At 40.4% G+C, this 23,132-nt stretch overlaps 1 protein-coding gene across 1 annotated transcript; it reads left to right on the forward strand.

Annotated features, from left to right (window-relative positions):
- Positions 1 to 4,621: 4,621 nt before the first annotated feature.
- LOC110876208 lies at positions 4,622 to 23,132 on the forward strand. The gene is made up of 4 exons (XM_022124384.2): positions 4,622 to 4,894; positions 5,456 to 5,618; positions 5,943 to 6,032; positions 22,429 to 23,132. Exons 1-4 carry the CDS (start codon positions 4,622 to 4,624, stop codon positions 23,130 to 23,132), a joined length of 1,230 nt encoding a protein of 409 aa, XP_021980076.2.

The following is a 23,132-nucleotide window of genomic DNA, read 5'->3' on the forward strand; positions in this document are numbered from 1 at the left end:
TCAAAGCTAATTATAAAAAGTCAACAGAATGCTTAATTTCGAATTAACGCATAATTAGCAATGTAGGTTGTATGTAACCTGTTTGAACATTAATATAACTTGGTAATAAGTATAAGAACATGTTCCAACATGTTCAACTCGACAATTTTCTGTTTAGACCCGGTTCGGAACCGAAAGTCGCATAGTTTGACTTTCGCTTTGACTTTCAGTTCTGACCCGTTTTAGTTTAGATTAAAAATACCTTAGAGCTTCTTTTGAACCTATTAACATGTTAGTATATCCTCCTGTGATCATACAATGTGGTTCATTAGATATCTTGTTCATATGCATGTTTCCATTAAATGCCCATATGATGACCATTATGCCCGAATGTCCAAAAATTATAATTTTTGAAAATGTAAAAGGGTAGACACCTTAGTTACTGAAATATAAAGTTGTCCCCAAAATTTGACATCAGTTTGAGGTCTAGATTAAGAGTTATGCTCGTTAGCGTGATTAGAAGCTTTCTTAATAAATAATTAGCGTATTTAACGCATAACCTATCTAAACCCGAATGTTATACCAAAACTTTATACCCACTGTTATATAATAATATTTTGGGAATTTTAAAGATTTTTATTCATTTTTAGGCTGAGCATAACTATAGGGTCTAAGCTTATTTCGGCTTATGCCGGTTTTACCCTTTTTGGTCCTAAAATGAGTTTTACAAAACCTTTTGACCTCAAACCTTTTTCTACTGATTTATTATGTTAAATATGATATGTTGAGCCTTCTGGAAATATAAAAATATCGGCTTTTCTTTTAAAATCCGGAAATGGCTCCAAATCGCCTTTTTAGGCATTTTTACGACATAGTATATGTCAGAACGAGTTTATATATAAAAGGTCTAATACCTACTGATATATTTTATAAAAATATATATTATAACAGTAGACTAAAGTTGGAAACTCAGATTTTCCGTTTTTACCCTTTTAGCCTATGTAAAATTACCAAAATGCCCTTATGAGGCGTATTTGGCATATGAAAACATTTGGGGCATATTTGGACATACCTTACTGATATTACAATATATTTGGTACATATAATCTCAGGAAAACTTGCATATGACTTATATGGTTACTCGTTACGCACTTTCGCGTTCGGATCGGCTTATGTGACTAGTTCACGCATATTAGCCGAAACGGGTCAAACCATATCATCTAAGTCTCAAAATTCAGAATGTGTTTAGTTTACCCATATTATACAAGTATCCAAGCTTGTAGGGTCTAAATCACATTCCTTCCCGGTTTTCGCATTCCTCGCGATTAAACCATATTTATTCTTCGAAACTAACCGGTCTAAGCTTAGGCTATGTTAAAAGACCCGTTAGGATTCTAATAGGTTATTATAACCTTCGTTCCAGAATAGGAGCCCAGTAAAAGACACGTGCATTTTTGAATTTGTGGTTATACTTGCTCAGGTAAATACTTTTAACTTATTTTCCCTTATACGGGCTTGGGGGTACGGTATATAAAATACCGCTTGGTCGGGCGATTGACCCCATCTCATTAGTAGTTGGGTATTATCAATGGGACCCGTTTAAAAACTTGGTGTTGTTTGTTTTTATGCCTTTGGGAGCTTAATGACCATGTCCCGGATATCCTTGGCATCATTTTTGGCCACGACCTTGACACCCGGGTGTAGGCGTACACCCGGTATTATGTCCATTATTTTTAAGGTATTAACGTTGGCTTCCCGCCGCGGACTTATACCATGTGGTGTGTCATTTAACCTTAAACCCGATACGACTCGGGCGACTGAACGGTTAACAAACATGTAAATCTTTTACAAGTTTAACTTTGATTAATTATTCCCAAGTTATAAAATGTTTTGTGCCTTGTGCATTCAAAACCAATTTTTAAATATTTTCAAAATGAGTCAGTTAAATTGTATTTACCAGTGCAAACTGACGTATTTTCCCCAAAAAGATTAAGTGCAGGTGCTATACGCAATAGGCTGGTTTCTCCTTAGCATCGTAGAGTCTCGCAAGCTTTTGGGATGCATGTATCTGTTGAACAATTTCTTTCTTTTTCTTCGATCCGCCTGTGGATCTATTTTGACTGGTTGTGATACTTGATATTACAATTAATAGTTGAAATAAATCTATTTTCATTTGCTTCCGCTGTGCATTATAATTTGTGTTGTTTGACATATAATGATATCAACTACGTCACGTAATCCCCCACCGGGCCCACCGGTGACACGTGGAAATTAGGGGTGTGACAGGTAGGTATCAGAGCCAACACTGAGTGAATTAAACACTAGCCTTTTGTGTTTAATCTCAGTGCACAAATTGCACATTCTTCGAGTTCCTAGTCTAGACATTGAACATAGGACAAACTCTGAATTGTTTTATTTTTGAGTCTTTTATTATGTTGTTGTTGTCTGATTATCGTATGCAGGTCATCATGCCACCCAGATTCCTTCGCGGTAGAGGCAAAGGACCCGTGACAGGTCATGATCACGAGGCCGGGCCGTCGCATCGATGTACTCCTTCCATCACCATGAGCACCAGCCCGCAAGAGCCATGAAGGCTCTATGTCGAACCCGGAAGGCGATCAGTATCCCTTAGCTCCTCTCCTTCGTACCAACACTCATTTGGGCCCCATTCTGAAAACGAGCCCAACAACCAGCCGCCAGCTTTCATACCTCTTCAGAGATCCAACTCTCATCATTCTTTTGGCGACCCAACACCCGTTTTCCAAAGCCGATTTAACCCGGCTAACCTTCTGCCAGAACCTGTGGGTTTTAACCCACTTGGACTAGAAGACCACTTTTCAGGGGAAAGCGACATGGATGAGGATACTGACCCCGTGGAGCCTGCATCAGGAACGCCAAATCATCCCATTGAGATCTCAGATGGGTCATCATTCCATGGATCGCCATACCGCGGACCGGACAGTTTTATGGAGAAATTCAACCAGTATGATTGGTATTTCACCCCGTCTGAGCACTCGCATCACGAGCAGCAACAGGATCCTTCGGTGGGTCATCAATTTGTGGCAGTTACGCCGCCGCCGCCACCGCCAGTAGAGCAGCAGCCGCCTCCGGAGCCACCGAGGCGAAGAAGGTCGAACGCACGGATGTCCGTGCGAGGTGGAGTTCGGATTAGTACTCCCCAGCCATCAAGTGGCAGCCATTATCCGCCACTTCAGGAGGAAGAGGACCCATATAATGGTGGTCCGTCAAGCCCTATACCAGATGTTAACTCAATACCTGTGGTACCACCTTTGGGTTTCGATAACCCGATTCCTGCGTATGCTGGGTCAGCGGCATACAACCCATTCGAGCAGCCAACGCACACCCACTACAACTACCACTATGGTTATGCGGAGGTAGATCCGTACCAAGTAGCTCGGGACTACAATGCCCTTCATCCTGAAGGACCATATGGAGGGCCATGGACTACTGGTTACCCGACTTATGGGTACCAGCATCAGCCACCTCCTCCACCGGTGTATCAGCCGCCACAGCCACAGATTCAGCAGGAGGTCCTCGAGAGGCTAAACCAAGTTGAACAAGAAGTTCGTGAAGACCGCAGAGAGCGGCAAGGTTTCTTCAAAGGGCTGTCAGACTTGCTTAAGGGGAAGTCGAAGAGGAGGGGTCATTGAAAACCCTGATTATTTTATTTATGTTGTCATTCAGTCCCTGCGTGGACTTATTATTCCAGTATTCAGCTCCTGCGTGAGCATGTGGTTTGTATTCCGCTCCTGCGTGAGCAAGTTTGGTTAGTTAACCCCTGCGTGGGTTTGTTCTTGTTTCCCGCCCCTGCGTGGGCATTTTTATTTATTTTTAGTAGAAGTCCCGTTTGGGCAATTATTGTACTGTTTTAAAACAATTGGTGAGATGTTTTAAGTTTTCATTTTATTAATTGCATGCATAAAATATGAAAATAAATGAAATATTTAAAAGGATCTGCCATTATAATTAATTGGTAAAATCTAAAGTGAACCAGGACCTAGCTTTATAAAACAAGGCCAAGATGGTAGTTCCATAATTAGGTTAAGATCCATAATTAACATCTCAATTTAGGACTATTCTGCGTTAGTTACTAAAAGAATCTTAGAGGTAAAACCTAGCCTTTGTGTTATTCAAACCTGGCCAAGATGGTATAACCCACATAATAGATTCCAATCATTAACATCTAGTATGTTAATGCTCTTGGCAAACTGTGAATCAGTAAAGTCACACAGGCCATGTATATTTGGGTTAATTTTAAATTCCCTTAAAATTATTGAACCACTTCTTTGAAAGTGAAGTGCCTGTGGGCAATAATTGAATGTCCTCCGTGACTAAAGACAGTGGTAGCTTATGACTCCCTGTTAATTAATGATAGAGAACTATGATTCGACCTAAAACACCTAGATACTGTAAAATCTTGGTTATTAAATATCTTAACTGTCTTTGTGACTAGGCCTTATGTGCTAATAATAAAGTATTATAGGATAATAACAACATCTTAATGTTTTAATAAATTAACCTAAAATGGCAATCTAAAACCTTGGTTAATAAAACATAAAATACTATAAAGAGCCTTTAAGTGAAAATCTTGTCTATTAATTATATGTAGCGTTGAAGCTACATGACCAGATCAGAGGAAGCCAATAGCCATCCGGTTGAGAACCGTGATGATGCAAAGTTCCTAGTGACTAGTGCCGAGTTGAAAGCGATTGTGAATGAAGCGGTTGAGAAAGCCTTAGCGCGACAGTACAGTGAGTACAGTGAAACCCGCAGTAGAACTCTGTCTGCACCACATGCGAAACCAAAGAATCATTCTGAGATTCGCAACAAGCCGCCACCTACTCCTCCCAAACCTAAGAAAGATGAGGATCGTCATTCCTCAAATGAAAACAGTGTTCACCCCAAGAAGCTTGTGGTTGATGAAGCCCCACGTGCTAAGGGTTGCACGTATAAGTATTTTGTGTCATGTAAACCTCGAGAGTTTACAGGGGAGAAAGGGGCAGTTGACTGTATGACATGGCTTGATGAGATTGAGACAGTGGTAGACATCAGTGGATGTGCTGAGAGGGATATGGTTAAGTTTGCATCCCAGTCTTTCAAAGGTGAGGCTCTAGCCTGGTGGGGAGCATTGATCCAGGCTTCTGGAAAAGCTACCCTGTACAGTATGTCTTGGGAGCAGTTTGTTGCTCTTATCAAGGAAAACTACTGCCCTCAGCATGAGGTTGAGCGTATTGAATCCGATTTCCTATCCTTGGTTATGAAGAACCTTGATTGCCAAGCATACCTCACCAGTTTCAACACCCTATCCAGATTGGTTCCTTATCTGGTAACCCCTGAACCAAAAAGGATCGCGCGTTTTATTGGGGGTTTGGCCTCAGAGATCAAGGCCAGTGTGAAGGCCTCGCGACCTGTTACATTCCGATCTGTCACCGACTTATCTCTGTCTCTCACTCAGGATGCAGCAAGACAGAGAGCTCTAAGAAGTTCGGAATCTGACAAGAGAAAACGTGAAGATGATAATTCACGTCGATCAAACAAGAAGCATAGGGGAAACCATGACGGTAAAAAAGGCTCTGAGGCCAGAAGGAACGAGCATCGGTCGGGCGATAAGCCCAAGTGTAAGACCTGTCAAAAGCACCATTTTGGGAGGTGCAGGTTTGAACAGAAATCCCAGTCTAAGATGTGTGGGATATGCAAGTCTTCTGAACACCGGACTCTTGAATGCAAGAAGGTTAAAGATGCAACTTGTTTCAGTTGCAATGAGAAAGGGCACATCAAGACCAACTGCCCAAAGAATGCCAAGAAGGCGGAAGAAGGAAAGAAGACCAACGCCAGGGTCTTTCAAATGAATGTTCAAGAGGCCATCCAAAATGATAACGTCATAACTGGTACGTTTCTCATTAATGACGTTTTCGCAAGAGTATTGTTTGATTCTGGCGCAGATAAGTCTTTTGTGGATAGTAAATTCTGTGAGCTGTTAGGATTGCCTATTAAAGCCCTTAGTGCTAAGTATGAGGTAGAGTTAGCAGATGGTACCTTAGAAACAGTCTCGACTGTGTTAGATGGATGTGTTATATCCATTAGGAACCACTCTTTTCCTCTATCCCTGCTACCCTTCAAATTAGCCGGTTTCGATGTAGTATTGGGCATGGATTGGTTATCGCATAACCAAGCCCAGATTGTATGCAGTAGAAGGCAAGTAATAATCAAGACTCCATCTGGTAAATCTCTCACCATTCAAGGAGATACGCGTCATGGATTGCCTAAGCAGATGTCTATGCTCAAGGCGTCCCAATGTTTGAAGAATGGTTGTGTCATCTATATGGCACAAGTAACCATTGATGAGCAAAAGCCCAAGATTGAAGATATCCCCGTTATATCCGAATACCCTGAAGTGTTTCCAGAAGAACTGCCTGGGTTGCCACCAGACAGGCAAGTGGAATTCAAATTTGATATCATTCCTGGAGCTGCACCTATCGCTAGAGCGCCTTATAGGATAGCGCCAACGGAGATGAAGGAATTAAAAACGCAGCTAGACGATTTGCTAACTAAAGGTTTCATTAGACCTAGTTCGTCTCCTTGGGGAGCACCAATTCTATTTGTCAAGAAGAAAGATGGTTCGATGCGTCTATGTATCGATTACCGAGAGCTCAACAAAGTTACCATTAAGAATAGGTATCCTCTACCCAGGATCGACGATCTATTCGATCAACTTCAAGGGGCAAGCTACTTCTCCAAGATCGACCTGAGATCGGGATATCATCAGTTGAAGGTTAAGGAAGAAGACGTGCACAAGACTGCGTTTAGGACTCGTTATGGCCACTACGAGTTCCTAGTGATGCCTTTCGGGCTCACAAACGCACCTGCCGCATTCATGGATCTCATGAATAGCGTTTGCAAACCTTACTTGGATAAATTCGTCATCGTCTTCATTGACGACATTCTCATTTATTCCAAGAGTAAAGCTGATCACGAGAAACACCTCCGTAGTATTCTGAAGCTGCTTCATCAAGAAAGGCTATATGCAAAGTTTTCCAAATGTGAGTTTTGGTTGAGAGAAGTCCAATTTCTTGGACATGTGGTTAGTGAGCGTGGTATTCAAGTGGATCCCGCTAAAGTTGAAGCTGTCATGAATTGCCAGGAGCCAAAGACGCCTACGGAAATCCGCAGTTTCCTAGGTTTAGCTGGATACTACAGGAGATTCATCGAAAATTTCTCAAGAATTGCAGCACCCCTAACTTTGCTGACTCGCAAGAATAGCAAGTTCAACTGGGGACCTAAGCAGCAAGAGTCATTCGATACTTTGAAGCTGAAATTAAGTAACGCTCCCGTGTTGACGTTACCTGATGGGATTGATGAATTTGTAGTATATTGTGATGCATCACACACCGGGATGGGTTGTGTGTTGATGCAGAAAGGCAAGGTCATTGCCTACGCTTCGCGACAATTGAAAGTGCACGAGAAGAATTACACCACTCATGATTTGGAATTGGGTGCCGTTGTATTTGCACTAAAATTGTGGAGGCACTATTTGTATGGCACTAAATGTGTGATCTATTCTGATCACAAAAGCCTTCAGCACCTGTTCAACCAGAAAGAATTAAACATGAGGCAGCGACGTTGGATGGAAACTCTAAAAGACTATGATTGTGAAATAAGATACCATCCCGGCAAGGCCAATGTAGTCGCAGATGCCCTAAGCAGGAAGGAAAGGATAAAGCCAATCAGAATCAATGCCAAAAGCATTGAGGTCAGGAATAGTCTGCATGAAAGGTTGTTAGCTGCACAGAAGGAAGCAGTGCTAGAAGCTAACTACCCTAATGAGAAGCTAGGAGTGACTGAAGAACAGTTATCCTATGGCAAAGACGGAATCCTGAGGTTGAATGGAAGAATATGGGTTCCTATTTTTGGAGGTCTTCGTGACGTCATCCTAAAGGAAGCCCACAGTTCCAAATATTCCGTCCATCCTGGAGCGGACAAGATGTATCAGGATGTAAAGGCAAATTACTGGTGGATAGGCTTGAAAAAGTCTATAGCCACCCATGTGGCTAAATGTCTGACGTGCGCTCAAGTTAAAGCTGAGCATCAGAAACCGTCAGGTTTGCTGCAACAGCCTGAGATTCCCACCTGGAAATGGGAAATGGTAACAATGGATTTCATTACCAAGTTGCCTAAAACACCGAAGGGGAATGACACTATTTGGGTGATAGTTGATCGACTGACTAAGTCAGCTCATTTCCTACCCATTAGAGAAACTTTCAGTTCTGACATGCTAGCCCAACTGTATATGGATAAGATAGTATCCCTGCATGGCGTACCAGTATCCATCATCTCTGATAGGGATACCAGATATACATCACACTTCTGGAAAAGTTTCCAAAGGTCTCTGGGTACGCAACTGAATTTTAGTACAACCTATCATCCTCAGACGGATGGACAAAGCGAGCGTACTATTCAAACCCTGGAGGACATGCTTCGTGCATGTGTGATAGACCTAGGAGGAAGTTGGGATAGACACCTGCCTCTGATCGAGTTCTCATACAATAATAGCTACCACACCAGCATTAAGGCTGCGCCTTTTGAGGCACTATACGGTAGGAAGTGCAGAACACCCATTTGTTGGGCAGAGGTAGGAGACATTCAAGTATCAGGACCTGAATTAGTCCTGGAGACGACTGACAAAGTTACCCAAATCACTGAGCACCTAAAAGCTGCCCGTGATAGGCAAAGGAGCTATGCTGATGGTAAGCGAAAGTCCCTCAACTTTGAGGTTGGCGATAAAGTTTTGCTCAAGGTATCACCTTGGAAAGGGGTAATGAGATTTGGCAAGAAAGGTAACTTAAGCCCAAGATACATTGGACCATTCGAGATCATCGAATGTGTAGGATCAGTGGCTTATAAGTTGAACTTACCAGAAGAGCTTAGTGGTATTCACAACGTGTTCCACATCTGCAATTTGAAGAAATGTCTGGCTGATGAATCGCTAGTCATACCGCATACAGATGTGCATATTGATGAAAGCTTGAAGTTTATAGAAAAACCTGTGTCGATTGAGGACCGACAGGTAAAGAAGCTTCGAAGGAAGCACGTACCCATTGTCAAGGTTAAATGGGAGGGCCGCAGAGGTCCTGATTATACGTAGGAGTTGGAATCCACGATGAAGGAGAAATACCCTCAATTGTTTCAGTAAATCTCGAGGTCGAGATTTCTTTTAAGGGGGTGAGGATGTAACACCTCGAAAATTCCTGTCCAATTGAATAAAGACACGTGTCCTCCGTGACAGACATGTCAGAAAAACCGGATTTAATAAAGAAATATGTGGTAGGATTTCTAATAAAAAGGGGCGTCATGTTATTTAAAATACCTCTGAACGACCCAAGGACGACACGTTATTAAATCACCTCTGAGCGACCCAAATTTTATAAATCCCAAGATCCTTAAATCAATTGATGATCATCTCATTCGATAACCGGTTGCTCTTGAATAAATAAAGTTTTATCTTTATTAAGGGCCATGGAATTATAGGTTGTTACTACTCCTAAATTTAAATAAAACTCTTGTAAATAAGAATTGTTATAGCTTGGCCAAGTAATTGAGAGTCCAAGACTCAATTTTGAAATCTCCGTCATGTAACAAGTCCCTTTTTGAGTAAAGATTAAATGGGGGACATGTAAGGGCAAATGAGCCATGCAATGGCTGGTCAAGATGGTCCCACGAACGGAAAAGTAAAGGCATGTTTCGGGCATTGATGGTTGCATGGTCAAGACTTAAAAGTTTTCAAACTTTTGTCTTCTTGCCATCGCTTACAGACCGCAAGGCCCCAGGCTTACGGTCCGTAAGCAGGGTACCTAGGAATGTCCCGCAAGGATCGGTTACGGACCGCAAAGCCTTAGGCTTACGGTCCGTAAGAAAGGCACCTGAACCACGTTTCAGTAAGGCCGGTTACGGACCGTAACCCCTGTAGCTTACGGTCCGCAAGAGGTCCTTACGGACCGTAAGGCCTCAAGCTTACGGTCCGTAAGACCGTCGCTGGCAGTGAGTTTTGGACAGCTGCCTGTCCAATGCATTTAACCGACTTAAAACGTAACATTTCGATTCTATGGGCTTTCTAGGCAGTATATAGACCCTTAGGGACATCTGGGATGATCTTGTAACTATCCTAGAGTTGCTTGGCAAGATCCTAAGGCATCTAGTTCACTATATAAAGAGTTCAAGTGTGTTCTTTGAAACTTGCTAATTTGGAACATTTGGCTAAAGACTTTCTGGAGCTCCTCTGGTCACCAACACATTTTCTTAGACTCTCTAATCCATCTTAGGACTCTTGTAAGTGTCCTTAACCATCTCTAATCCTTTCTAGCTTAGCTAATTAAGTAAAAGTCAAACCGTCGTAATTAAGGTTTGACTTCGTGATTAAGCATAATGTGCTTTGTCTAATCACGAATTAAAGATACCTTTAGGAAGGTAATTAAGTGGGTAACAAACCCTTAAAAGGGTATTTCCAGATTCCCACTCTAAGCATGTCAATTGTCGAGTCAAAGCTAATTATAAAAAGTCAACAGAATGCTTAATTTCGAATTAACGCATAATTAGCAATGTAGGTTGTATGTAACCTGTTTGAACATTAATATAACTTGGTAATAAGTATAAGAACATGTTCCAACATGTTCAACTCGACAATTTTCTGTTTAGACCCGGTTCGGAACCGAAAGTCGCATAGTTTGACTTTCGCTTTGACTTTCAGTTCTGACCCGTTTTAGTTAAGATTAAAAATACCTTAGAGCTTCTTTTGAACCTATTAACATGTTAGTATATCCTCCTGTGATCATACAATGTGGTTCATTAGATATCTTGTTCATATGCATGTTTCCATTAAATGCCCATATGATGACCATTATGCCCGAATGTCCAAAAATTATAATTTTTGAAAATGTAAAAGGGTAGACACCTTAGTTACTGAAATATAAAGTTGTCCCCAAAATTTGACATCAGTTTGAGGTCTAGATTAAGAGTTATGCTCGTTAGCGTGATTAGAAGCTTTCTTAATAAATAATTAGCGTATTTAACGCATAACCTATCTAAACCCGAATGTTATACCAAAACTTTATACCCACTGTTATATAATAATATTTTGGGAATTTTAAAGATTTTTATTCATTTTTAGGCTGAGCATAACTATAGGGTCTAAGCTTATTTCGGCTTATGCCGGTTTTACCCTTTTTGGTCCTAAAATGAGTTTTACAAAACCTTTTGACCTCAAACCTTTTTCTACTGATTTATTATGTTAAATATGATATGTTGAGCCTTCTGGAAATATAAAAATATCGGCTTTTCTTTTAAAATCCGGAAATGGCTCCAAATCGCCTTTTTAGGCATTTTTACGACATAGTATATGTCAGAACGAGTTTATATATAAAAGGTCTAATACCTACTGATATATTTTATAAAAATATATATTATAACAGTAGACTAAAGTTGGAAACTCAGATTTTCCGTTTTTACCCTTTTAGCCTATGTAAAATTACCAAAATGCCCTTATGAGGCGTATTTGGCATATGAAAACATTTGGGGCATATTTGGACATACCTTACTGATATTACAATATATTTGGTACATATAATCTCAGGAAAACTTGCATATGACTTATATGGTTACTCGTTACGCACTTTCGCGTTCGGATCGGCTTATGTGACTAGTTCACGCATATTAGCCGAAACGGGTCAAACCATATCATCTAAGTCTCAAAATTCAGAATGTGTTTAGTTTACCCATATTATACAAGTATCCAAGCTTGTAGGGTCTAAATCACATTCCTTCCCGGTTTTCGCATTCCTCGCGATTAAACCATATTTATTCTTCGAAACTAACCGGTCTAAGCTTAGGCTATGTTAAAAGACCCGTTAGGATTCTAATAGGTTATTATAACCTTCGTTCCAGAATAGGAGCCCAGTAAAAGACACGTGCATTTTTGAATTTGTGGTTATACTTGCTCAGGTAAATACTTTTAACTTATTTTCCCTTATACGGGCTTGGGGGTACGGTATATAAAATACCGCTTGGTCGGGCGATTGACCCCATCTCATTAGTAGTTGGGTATTATCAATGGGACCCGTTTAAAAACTTGGTGTTGTTTGTTTTTATGCCTTTGGGAGATTAATGACCATGTCCCGGATATCCTTGGCATCATTTTTGGCCACGACCTTGACACCCGGGTGTAGGCGTACACCCGGTATTATGTCCATTATTTTTAAGGTATTAACGTTGGCTTCCCGCCGCGGACTTATACCATGTGGTGTGTCATTTAACCTTAAACCCGATACGACTCGGGCGACTGAACGGTTAACAAACATGTAAATCTTTTACAAGTTTAACTTTGATTAATTATTCCCAAGTTATAAAATGTTTTGTGCCTTGTGCATTCAAAACCAATTTTTAAATATTTTCAAAATGAGTCAGTTAAATTGTATTTACCAGTGCAAACTGACGTATTTTCCCCAAAAAGATTAAGTGCAGGTGCTATACGCAATAGGCGGGTTTCTCCTTAGCATCGTAGAGTCTCGCAAGCTTTTGGGATGCATGTATCTGTTGAACAATTTCTTTCTTTTTCTTCGATCCGCCTGTGGATCTATTTTGACTGGTTGTGATACTTGATATTACAATTAATAGTTGAAATAAATCTATTTTCATTTGCTTCCGTTGTGCATTATAATTTGTGTTGTTTGACATATAATGATATCAACTACGTCACGTAATCCCCCACCGGGCCCACCGGTGACACGTGGAAATTAGGGGTGTGACAGTAGTCGCGCATCTGTTGCTGTATCCACAAGATCTGAGAGCAGCAACTGCTAGCAGAAACGTACTCCGCGTCACATGTAGATAGCGCCACAGACGTTTGTTTCTTACACTGCCAGGTAACCAATCTAGGTCCAAAGAACTGGCATCCTGCAGTTGTTGATTTGGTATTGACTTTGCAACTTCCGAAATCCGAATCGGAATACCCTTCGAGCGTAATTTCGCCTTTTCTAGGATACCACAACCCCAATGTGGGTGTGCCTTTCAAGTAACGGAATATCCTCTTAACAATGATCATGTGCGAAGCTCTCGGGTTAGATTGATATCTTGTTGCGAGGGACGTTGGGTACATGATATGAGGACGTGAAGCAGTCAGATACATCAAAGAACCTATCATGGAACGGTAGAACGTTTCATCAGCCCTGTCTCCGGTGAGATCTGGGTGAATCCCATGATTAGTCGCAAGAGGGGTAGCAGCAGGAGTAGAACTTGACATTCCAAATTTCTCTAGAATATCATGCACGTACTTCGTCTGGTGAATGAAAATTCCCTCAGGTAGTTGTTCAACTTGTAAACCCAGAAAGAATTTCATCTCCCCCATTGATGACATCTCGAATTTTTGCTCCATCACCTGTTCGAAATCTTTGCACAATTTCTCATTTGTTGACCCAAAAATTATATCATCTACATAAATCTGAACGATCAGAAGATGTCCGTCGACCTCTTTAGTGAAGAGAGTGGCATCCACTTTCCCTCTGATAAAACTGTTAGCGAGTAGGTGTTGAGACAAAGTCTCGTACCAGGCTCTCGGTGCCTGATGTAGACCATACAACGCTTTGTCCAGCAGATAAACTTTGTTCTTGTGGATTGGGTCAGTAAAGCCCGGCGGCTGACCGACATAAACCTCCTCTTTGACCTTCCCATAAAGAAACGCCGATTTAACATCCAACTGATATACTTTAAAATTCTTCCAAGACGCAAATGCTAGGAAAATTCTGATAGCCTCTAGTCATGCTACAGGAGCATAGACTTCTGTAAAATCAATCCCTTCCTGTTGACTAAAGCCCTGAACAACGAGTCGAGCTTTGTTCCTTACAACCACTCCTCTGTCGTCCCTCTTACATTTGAAAACCCATTTTGTATTAATTTTCCTTTGACCATCCGGTAAATCCACTAATTTCCACACTCCTAACTTTTCAAACTGACTTAGCTCTTCTTGCATCGCTATGACCCAAGAGTCTTCAGTAAGCGCCTCTTTATAAGTTCTCGGTTCGACCTGCGAGATAAAACAACTTAATGAAAATTCAGTTTGTAAAGGTGCTACTGTAGAATAAAAACATGTTAAGCCCTGGTCTATTTGACGTCTTGTACGAACGCCTGAATGCAGTTCTCCTATGATCAACTCCTCTGGATGATAAGAAAGGGTTCGCGGCATCACTTCGCTTGGAACATCTACACTTCCTTCCAGATTAGTAACATTCTGTTCTGCATCTTGTTCACCAACTTGGTTTGTTTGACTCGAAAACTGGATCTGCTCCCCCTAAGAGTCTGAATCACCATGATAAAAAACTGGCATGTTTTTAGCTTCTTGATTATCATTCACCTCCGATTGATTACCAGGAGCAACTTCATCATCATGTTCACCAGCATTGCTAGGACCTGCTTCATCATCATTTGAAGTTTCCCGAGGTCTTCTAGAATACTCCGCTGGGAACCTGAGCTGCGACTCATACTCTCGCAAAATATCCAGCTTATCAAAGAAATCTTCATCTTCCTCTGATTCTTCTGTCATGTCAAACGAATCCCAAAGTTTGTCATAATGATAACGCCATGAATCACCAGGATTCTGTGGCGGCATAGTGTAACCTTGACATTCAACATTCGCTGCTTCAATAATCCGCTTCTCGTTTGGAACGAAGACACGTCGCATTGGATTGGCATAAGCAACAAAGATTCCCTCGATGCTCTTTGGACCAAACTTTCCATGAGGCTCTATAACTGTACAGGGTGACCCGAACGGTTCTAGATACTTCAAATTCGGTTTGCGGTTATTGATAAGCTCAAAACACGTCTTGTTGAACTTCTTGACAGTAGGAACCCTGTTGAGCGTATAGCATGCGGCAGAAACAGCTTCAGCCCAGAAATTAATTGGTAACTTAGAATCTGCGAGCATAGTTCTAGCCGTCTCGATTAGCGTCCGATTTTTACGTTCTGCTACTCCATTTTGCTGCGGAGTGTACGGAGCACTAAACTCATGCAGTATACCTCTTTCATCACAAAATTCTTCCATCTTACTGTTTTTGAATACAGTACCATTATCACTTCTAATTCTAATGATAGGCCTTTGGTACAGATTCTCAATTCTCTTAAACAACGCCATTAAACTGTCAAATGTTTTGTCTTTCGATTTCAAGAATGAAACCCACGAAAATCTGGAATAATCATCAGTCACGACCAAACAGTAGTAATCTCCTGTTATGCTCTTGACATTCACCAGACTAGGGCTGGCAATTTTACACGAATACACGAATACACGACACGAACCTACACGAAGTTAACAGGTATCGTGTATGGCCTTAACAGGTATCGTGTACCAAACAGGTAGACACGAAATTACCTGTTAATTTTCGTGTATAAACAGGTTACATACATGTTTACCTGTTAATACCCGTTAGTACACGATAAGAACTTAAATTAAATAAAACTCATCAGCCATGTGTGTGTGAGTTCCTTAATTCCTTTATATTTTCATTCCTCATTCAATTAAAAAATATAAAACCCTAAACTCCCTCTGTAACTCTCAGATAGCATGTCGTGTTCGTGTTAACAGGTATTAACAGGTAATTTTCGTGTATAACAGTCGAACAGTCGTGTTAACAGGTATTAACAAGTAATTTTCGTGTATATCGTGTCGTGTTCGTGTTCGTGTTTGAAAAAAAGGACACGATAAGTTATCGTGTCGTGTTCGTGTATAGGATTTCGTGTATCGTGTCTTATCGTGTTGTGTCTTATCGTGTACGGGTATACACGATATGCCAGCCCTACACCGGACCAAACAAATCCATGTGAAGTCTTTCCAATGGTCTCGAAACTGAATTGACTTGCTTTGTAGGGTGTGACTTTTTCTTCTGTTTGCCTTTGACACAGCTTATGCACTCCCCTTCCAGATGAAAACCTTTGACATGAACTCCTGTGACCAAATCATTGTGCACCAAATGATTCATCTTCCTTAGGTGAATATGCCCCATTTTCCGGTGCCATAATTTTGATTCTTTCTCAGTTGCTCTGGACACAAAACAATGAGCCTGACCCGTGGTTGTAGTAGCTACGCTCATGTCTAACACGTACAGATCATTGACTCTTGGTGCCCTCATGATGATCCATTCCTCAGGTATCACAAATCCCGGTTTCAAGATCAAACATTCTTTGTCAGTGAAATGAGTAGTATACATTCTGTCACAGATCTGGGAGATACTCAGCAGGTTGTTCTCCAGCTCAGCAATGTAGTTAACTCTCTCAAACGTTACAATTCCATTGGATAACGTTCCTTCACCTATAATCTTTCCTCCTTGATTACCCGCAAAACCAACGTAACCACCATTAATGTTTCTCACATCATACAGTAACGCGGTCTTCCCTGTCCTATGTCTCGAAGCTCCACTATCCATGATCCATCTGGATATAAGTTTCGGAAGATCCTGCACATAACAAACTATCACTTAAACAACTTCAAGAAAGATGCCGATTCATGCTTCGCTATCCAGGAAGCTCCGGCAATTCAAATTGTTTAGTCAAACATGGAGTCCACCCAGGCCTCATCAGCCTTAGGTGTAACTTTGACTCTCGCAATTTGAATTTTGAAATTTTCAGCCTTGAGAGGTGGGAAATTTGCATCATAATCAACCGTAATTGATTCTTCAGCCTTTATCACCTCAGAAGTTGAAATTTTCTTTTCACTTTTTGGCTTCCAAACTTGTTGAGATAATGCAACCCTTTTGTAAAATTTGTCATTTTTAGCTACCAACTTCTTTACGGGTTCATTTTTCATACTCTTTTTCTCAACAACGATTGGTGTTTTACCCTTCACTTCAGCTTTCTTCTGTTGAGTCTTCACAATTTCAGTCTTAGGCTTCACATTGGTACACTTTCGTGGAATGTGACCAACTTGATTACATCTAAAGCAAGTTCGAGTATCAGCCACTCGACTTGTGCCTTCAGACTGAGACTGAGAAGCTCTTTTCTCAAAGAACTCTTTGTTTGATTTTGAAAAAAAATTCTTTTTCTTCATCAGCAAGTGAACTTGAACTGTTCACAAATTGTTTCTTCTCGACAAACCTCTTGTTTTGAGCATTCCATTTCTGATACGATTTACCCCCTGATAACCACCCGACCAGTTGTTTCTGTTGTTATTGTAAAAACGCGGTGGATTAACAGATTTCTTGTTGTAAACCTTTTCTTTCTCAAACTTCATTTTACTTTTCTTTTGACTCAGATTGTTCACTGTTGACAATTCAACTTTGACCAGTTTGAAAACATTTGTCAATTTGTTCAAGTTTACATTCTCGATCGGAAACTCTGAATCCGAAAACAACTTATCCGAACCCAACATCTTGTACATGACAAGATTTGATTCTTCACTTAAGTTGTTCTTGGACTTTTGTTTCGGAATGTATTTGTCCAAGAAACACCCATCTTCCTCAGTAGTGTCACCATCCGGTTTTAACACGTTTTCAACAACACCTTTTACCACATCATTTTGGACACTATCGTCATCGGAAGATGTGAACGTGACATCAATGTTCTCCGGAAGTTTAAATTCATTTACTTCCTCAAGTTCAACCAACCCAGATTCCTTTTTCGTGTAATTATGCAAAATCGGCGGTGGAACTTTGTGAAAATCCACCCCGGTTCCATTAGAATACACGTCTTCGCCAGCTTTGTTTTTCCCGATGGGTTTGGGAACAATGTGCTGCAACACAAAGCTTGCGGAGCTATAGCTGTTAAGCTTCAACTGGATTCGCTCGTTTTCAATTTCAGCCTCTTGAACCTTAAGTTTCAAATTAGCGATTTCATCCAGTTGTTTGTTAATTGATTCTTCTTTTACTCTCAGCACTGCTTTTAGATGTTCGTTTTCTTTAAAAGTTTTACCATTTCGATCATCACTATCTTTTACTGTGCTTTTGAGTTTTTCAAAATTTTCAGAAATCTGACGGTTTTCAAGAATTAACTTTTCATTTTCACGTTTAACTTTTTCATGTTCAATTTTATCAGTTTCAATTTGAGCAGTTAATTCTCTTATCCGTTCAGTTGAAGCTTTAACTGTTTTGTCACGACCAAGGATTTGATCCTCACGCTTCCGACCTTTGCTGTCAGATTTTTAACTTTCTCATCGTTGAGATACGTGACAGTGTTACAAAATTTGCACTCTTTGTTGCAATTTTTGCAATCAGCATTTCCTTCGATCTTTTTACCTGATGCATTCGTTGACGAATTTGGACTGACCTGGCCTTTTGACTCAGACACGGAGTTAGAGTCTACCTCAAGTGCTTTAGCAGCCAGCACTTTGTCGGCCATTTTCCCAGGTTCTCTGCAGTCAACTCATGCGTTGTATCGATAATGTCTGTATCAATCTTCTTTGCTTTCTCGATCTCTTCTTTCTCCTTTTCTCTTTCTCTTCTTCTTTCATTTTCTCGGTTGGAGTTCCCACCATTTGTTTTGCCAATACTCATCTTCTTCTTTATACTCCTTGATGATAGCTTCGATATCGAGTGTTTTGTCGTCGATCGCAATGTTTCCATATGGATCAAGATAACACTCTCTGTCCGGATCCCATCTTCTTGCTCGCTTTGCTTCCGAATAGATACCAGACAGTCTAATGATCTTGTTTTCAGCGATCATTTTTCTGTATCTATACTTCTGCTCTTCAGTACGATTGTCTTTTCACGGAATAGGTTCATTTTTCGCCATAAACGCATAACCAACTGCGTCTTCCTCCGGTAGAACTTCTTTGCTCCAATCATACCCCTCATCATCGTAGATCACCGCAAGAGCTCTAGATTTGTCTTTGTTATCTTCAGCCTGCTTCAATCTAGGCGGCTCAGATTTATTCTGGTGATAAATCGCCTTCTTGTAGTAATCATCTTTGAAAGGGTTCTCCGATTCATCAGCATAAGCGTTTCTGCATTCGCGTTTGAAGTGACCCTTCTGCTTACACTTGAAGCATGTCACTTTGGATTTATCGAACCCCAGCTTAATAGATGGACCACCAATCGTCTTCCTCCCGGTAATTTCCATAAAACGTTGTGCTCGACGAACAACACTTGCCATAGCCCAACGAATATCTATCAGCTCCATTTCTTCGGGATCTATCTGATCATAATCTTCCTTCGTCAGATTTGTGTTCCTGATCTTACCAGCCACCAACCCTTCATATGATTCCAACACTGACGCCAAGAAAACCATTTGTTGCTTAGCCGACTCCTCGTCAAAATTCTGAGCATTCTTCAAATCTATTGCGATGTTGCACTGAAACTTTGCATCAGAATGACTTGCAGATGATGAAGATCCACTGTGATAACCACTGTGGTTTCCACTGCTTTGACTTTCTTTGTTTGCTGTTGACACATTCTCAGCAGAAAATGCAGTCTTGGGAGAAGTAGCTTTCGGCATCGTGCTCTTCGGATAATATAGATCCAGATTCTGTTGATAAGATGAGTGATTGACTTTGTATGTCTTCTTCAGTTCCAGTTCGTGACTTTCAAGTCTCTCAATCACCAAATCCGGTTTCAAATTTTCAGGAGCAATAGTGTTCTTCAACATCAGCGCATAATATCTCCAATCCATCTCATCTGGTAATGAATCGAACAGTTTGTCAACAAGTTCTTCATCAGAATATTTGATACCATGTATTGCTAATTCCAGCTTCAGATGACCAAAACGTTCTATCATTTTACAAACCGACTCGTTTTTCAGACATCCAAAAAGATCAAATTCTTTTCTAAGAAGCTTTCGTTTGTTTTTCACAATTTCCTCGCTTCCTAAACATTTTGCTCTAAGTTTGTTCCACAGATCTTTAGCATTTGAATAATCAATCAAAGAAATGATGTCTTCCCGAACAGACTGGAACAACAAAGCCACACATTTTGTTCGGCTACAAACGAATCAATCTCATCAGATGATGTTAATGCTTCACCATTCTTGTTTCCATTATCATATCCGTTCTTCAAACTTTTCCAACTTGGAAATGCAAAAGCCATCATCCAATCTTCAAACTTTCTGGACCACCGACTGTACTCCTCGATAGCCATAAGCTTTGGGGGTTTATTGAATGTTCCAAAAGCACTTTCCGATTCCCAAGCTTCCCTTTTCTTTTCTTTTGGCGGGTTCTCGTTTGTATTGCTTGACGATGTATCATCGTTTCCTGTATTTCCTGCAAACGCGTACATATCGCTGAACGGGTTCAAGAAAATATCATCCATTGTGAACGTACCTGCAAAATCAATCAACACTTAGAAAAATTTTCAAGGTTTTGAAAACTGTGACAAATAAGCGAAACAGTATGACTGATAAGCGAAACTAGCAAGTTGTCTTTATAAGCGAAACCAACAAGTCCGGATAAACGAAACTACTAGTGTTCGTACAAGCGAAACTATCAGACTGTCACTACAAGCGAAACTAATTTTTTTCTTCAAGCGAAACCAATCAAGCAAAACGTTCAAATAAGCGGAACTAACTGGCAGTTTCAAGCGAAACTATGTCATACAAGCGGAACATATAAGCGAAAGCAGTATTTCAAGCGGAACCTTCAAGCGGATCTAGGTCTTACAAGCGAAACTAGGTCTTTTCAAGCGGAACCTTCAATGTCCGTTTAAGCGGAACCTAGTTCTAACCAATTTTCACCATGTTTTAGTCTGAATTTTAACCTGAGACTTTCTAGGATTTGTTAATACTGTATAACACACAATATAGTCAAAATTCAGGCCATTTCAACCGTAGGAACCACTTCAAACTGAAAAAATATGAGAGAAAATGAGTAGAAATGAGAGATTTCTGCAGATTCAAGCTGTAGTAGTATGAACTCCTCGTCCTGAGCTCTGATACCACTTGTTGGACCGTGTTACGACCCTAAACAGTCAGTTTAGATAGTTCATCTTCACGTATAAAGGCGAATCAATATATGCGAAGTAACACAGCTTTTCCTTTTCAATTCCTTCTCTTAATTGCAATTTGAATCAGATTTGACAGAGTTCTAGTACCAAATGCTCTCAACAGTTCCGCTTCAACATACACACACGAATGACCAGATTTCACTTATGAACCCTATATATACTCCATGAGGTTTCGTTTGAATGACCATGACTAATAAGCGAAACCTTCATGTTGACTTATAAGCGAAACCTTCATGTCATATAAGTGAAACTACAATAAAACATGTTTTTGACTTTCTAGACCCTATGTTGACCTATCTTGACCTAATACTTCATGCAGACGTAGTCAACAGACATTCCATGCATCAACAACATGTGAGGTGATTTACTTGGCATAATTAATTTTAAATCAAGTAATTCCTTAATTTGTTTATTAAATTCTTCTCTGTCCCGTGGACTGTATTTCATAGGTTTTACCCTAATAACAGTTTTTGGATCTATAAGTTCTATTGATGCTTTCATCCATCTTTGGACTTTTCAGGATCAATAGGATTTTCTGAACAAACCTTTTCAAGTAGTTCTTCAATTTTTTGAAATTTTTGTATTTCAAGTAAAAATATTCTTTCCGGTTTTATAATCTCTTGAACAATATCCAGGAATCTGTTTTATCTTTGAATATTTTTTCATGGATTCAAGAAAATTTGGTTTTCCGATTTGAAAAGCTTTTGTAATCTTTTTAATCAAAATCATTTCTTGATTAAGATGAAAAGATATTCTGTCTAACCATTGAGTGAAAGGTCCAGAAAGTTGACAGAAATTATTTCTAAGAAGTAAATCCATACCCGAGTCTTGTTGATAGATAGTAGGAATGGTAAATGGTTCTCCAGAAAAATAGACTATAAGATTTCTACAAACCTTATCTAATTTAATGACTTCTTTGTTAGCAATAATTGCCTTAATATCTTTGGGAGTGCTTTCCCATAGATCATCAGGAATTACATGTTTGCTTGCTAAACAAAGACTTGCCCCTGTATCTACATAAAAATGTAGAGCAATTGTTTATATCCTTTGAAAAAGATTTTTCCTTTGATATAAATTGAATTTGGATTAGTTATATTTGAATATGCTAATTCAAAACAATGAGTTTGTTTATTATTCTCATCCCCCCAACTAAAAGAGTGGTTAGAATTCATTCTGAGTCTTCTGTTGAAGAATCTGAGGATGACAAGTTATCTAGTATTTCTAATGTATATACTTGCGTATTCTTAGCATTATAGTATATTTAGAATTGATTTGTATAGATTATGAGATAGAATTGTTTCCATACTTATCTTGTATTAATTCCCTATATAATGGGATTGTATTGTATTGTTATGATCATCAATTAATAATACCATAGACCACTTTTATGGTATCAGAGCTACGGCTCTCTAACCCTAATCAACGCCGACCATATCCCCGTCTTCTTCTTCGTTTTCGATAATGCCAGGAGATACTGATACCCCTGAATCCTCGGCTACAGCCGAGAAACCTACAACCCTTCACCCCGCGTATTCGGTAACCAACATTCAATCCAAAATACGCACCGTGGATGGCAAAACCGTCACCTACACCTCCTGGGTAAAACTGTTCGGGTTACACGCTATTGCCTACAAGGTCCTGGCTCACATCGACGGCACTGACCCACCCAAAGACACTGCACCCGAATACCCTCCCTGGTTCGAACTAGATGCTCTGGTCCTTGAATGGATTTTGAGCACTGTGTCCGACAATCTCCTTCCCCGTTTGCTGGGACAGGTCTCCACGGCTAGGGCTGCATGGCTCAAGCTCGAAATTACTTTTCTTAGCAACAAGAAGGCACGTGCAACTGCCTTGGAAATCCAGTTTTGTAACCTCACCCTAGCACACTATTCGTCAATTGATGATTATTGTCAGCGCCTCAGCGATCTTGCCAACCAACTCGAAGACGTGGATCAACCTGTTGCCGAATCTCGCCTTGTCCTTCAACTGGTTCGCGGACTCCCACAAGAATATGATACCAATGCCCTGCTTATTCATCAGAACAATGCTGACTGGGACACTGCTCACACGATGTTACAAGATGGAGTCATTCGGATGGAAGCTCGTCAATCGACGACATCTTCTGTCCTCGTCACCCAACAACCGAACCAGCCATCTTCTTCGTCGTCATAG

Source organism: Helianthus annuus, chromosome 9, assembly GCF_002127325.2.
Source record: "Helianthus annuus cultivar XRQ/B chromosome 9, HanXRQr2.0-SUNRISE, whole genome shotgun sequence".
Taxonomy (NCBI): Eukaryota; Viridiplantae; Streptophyta; class Magnoliopsida; order Asterales; family Asteraceae; genus Helianthus; species Helianthus annuus.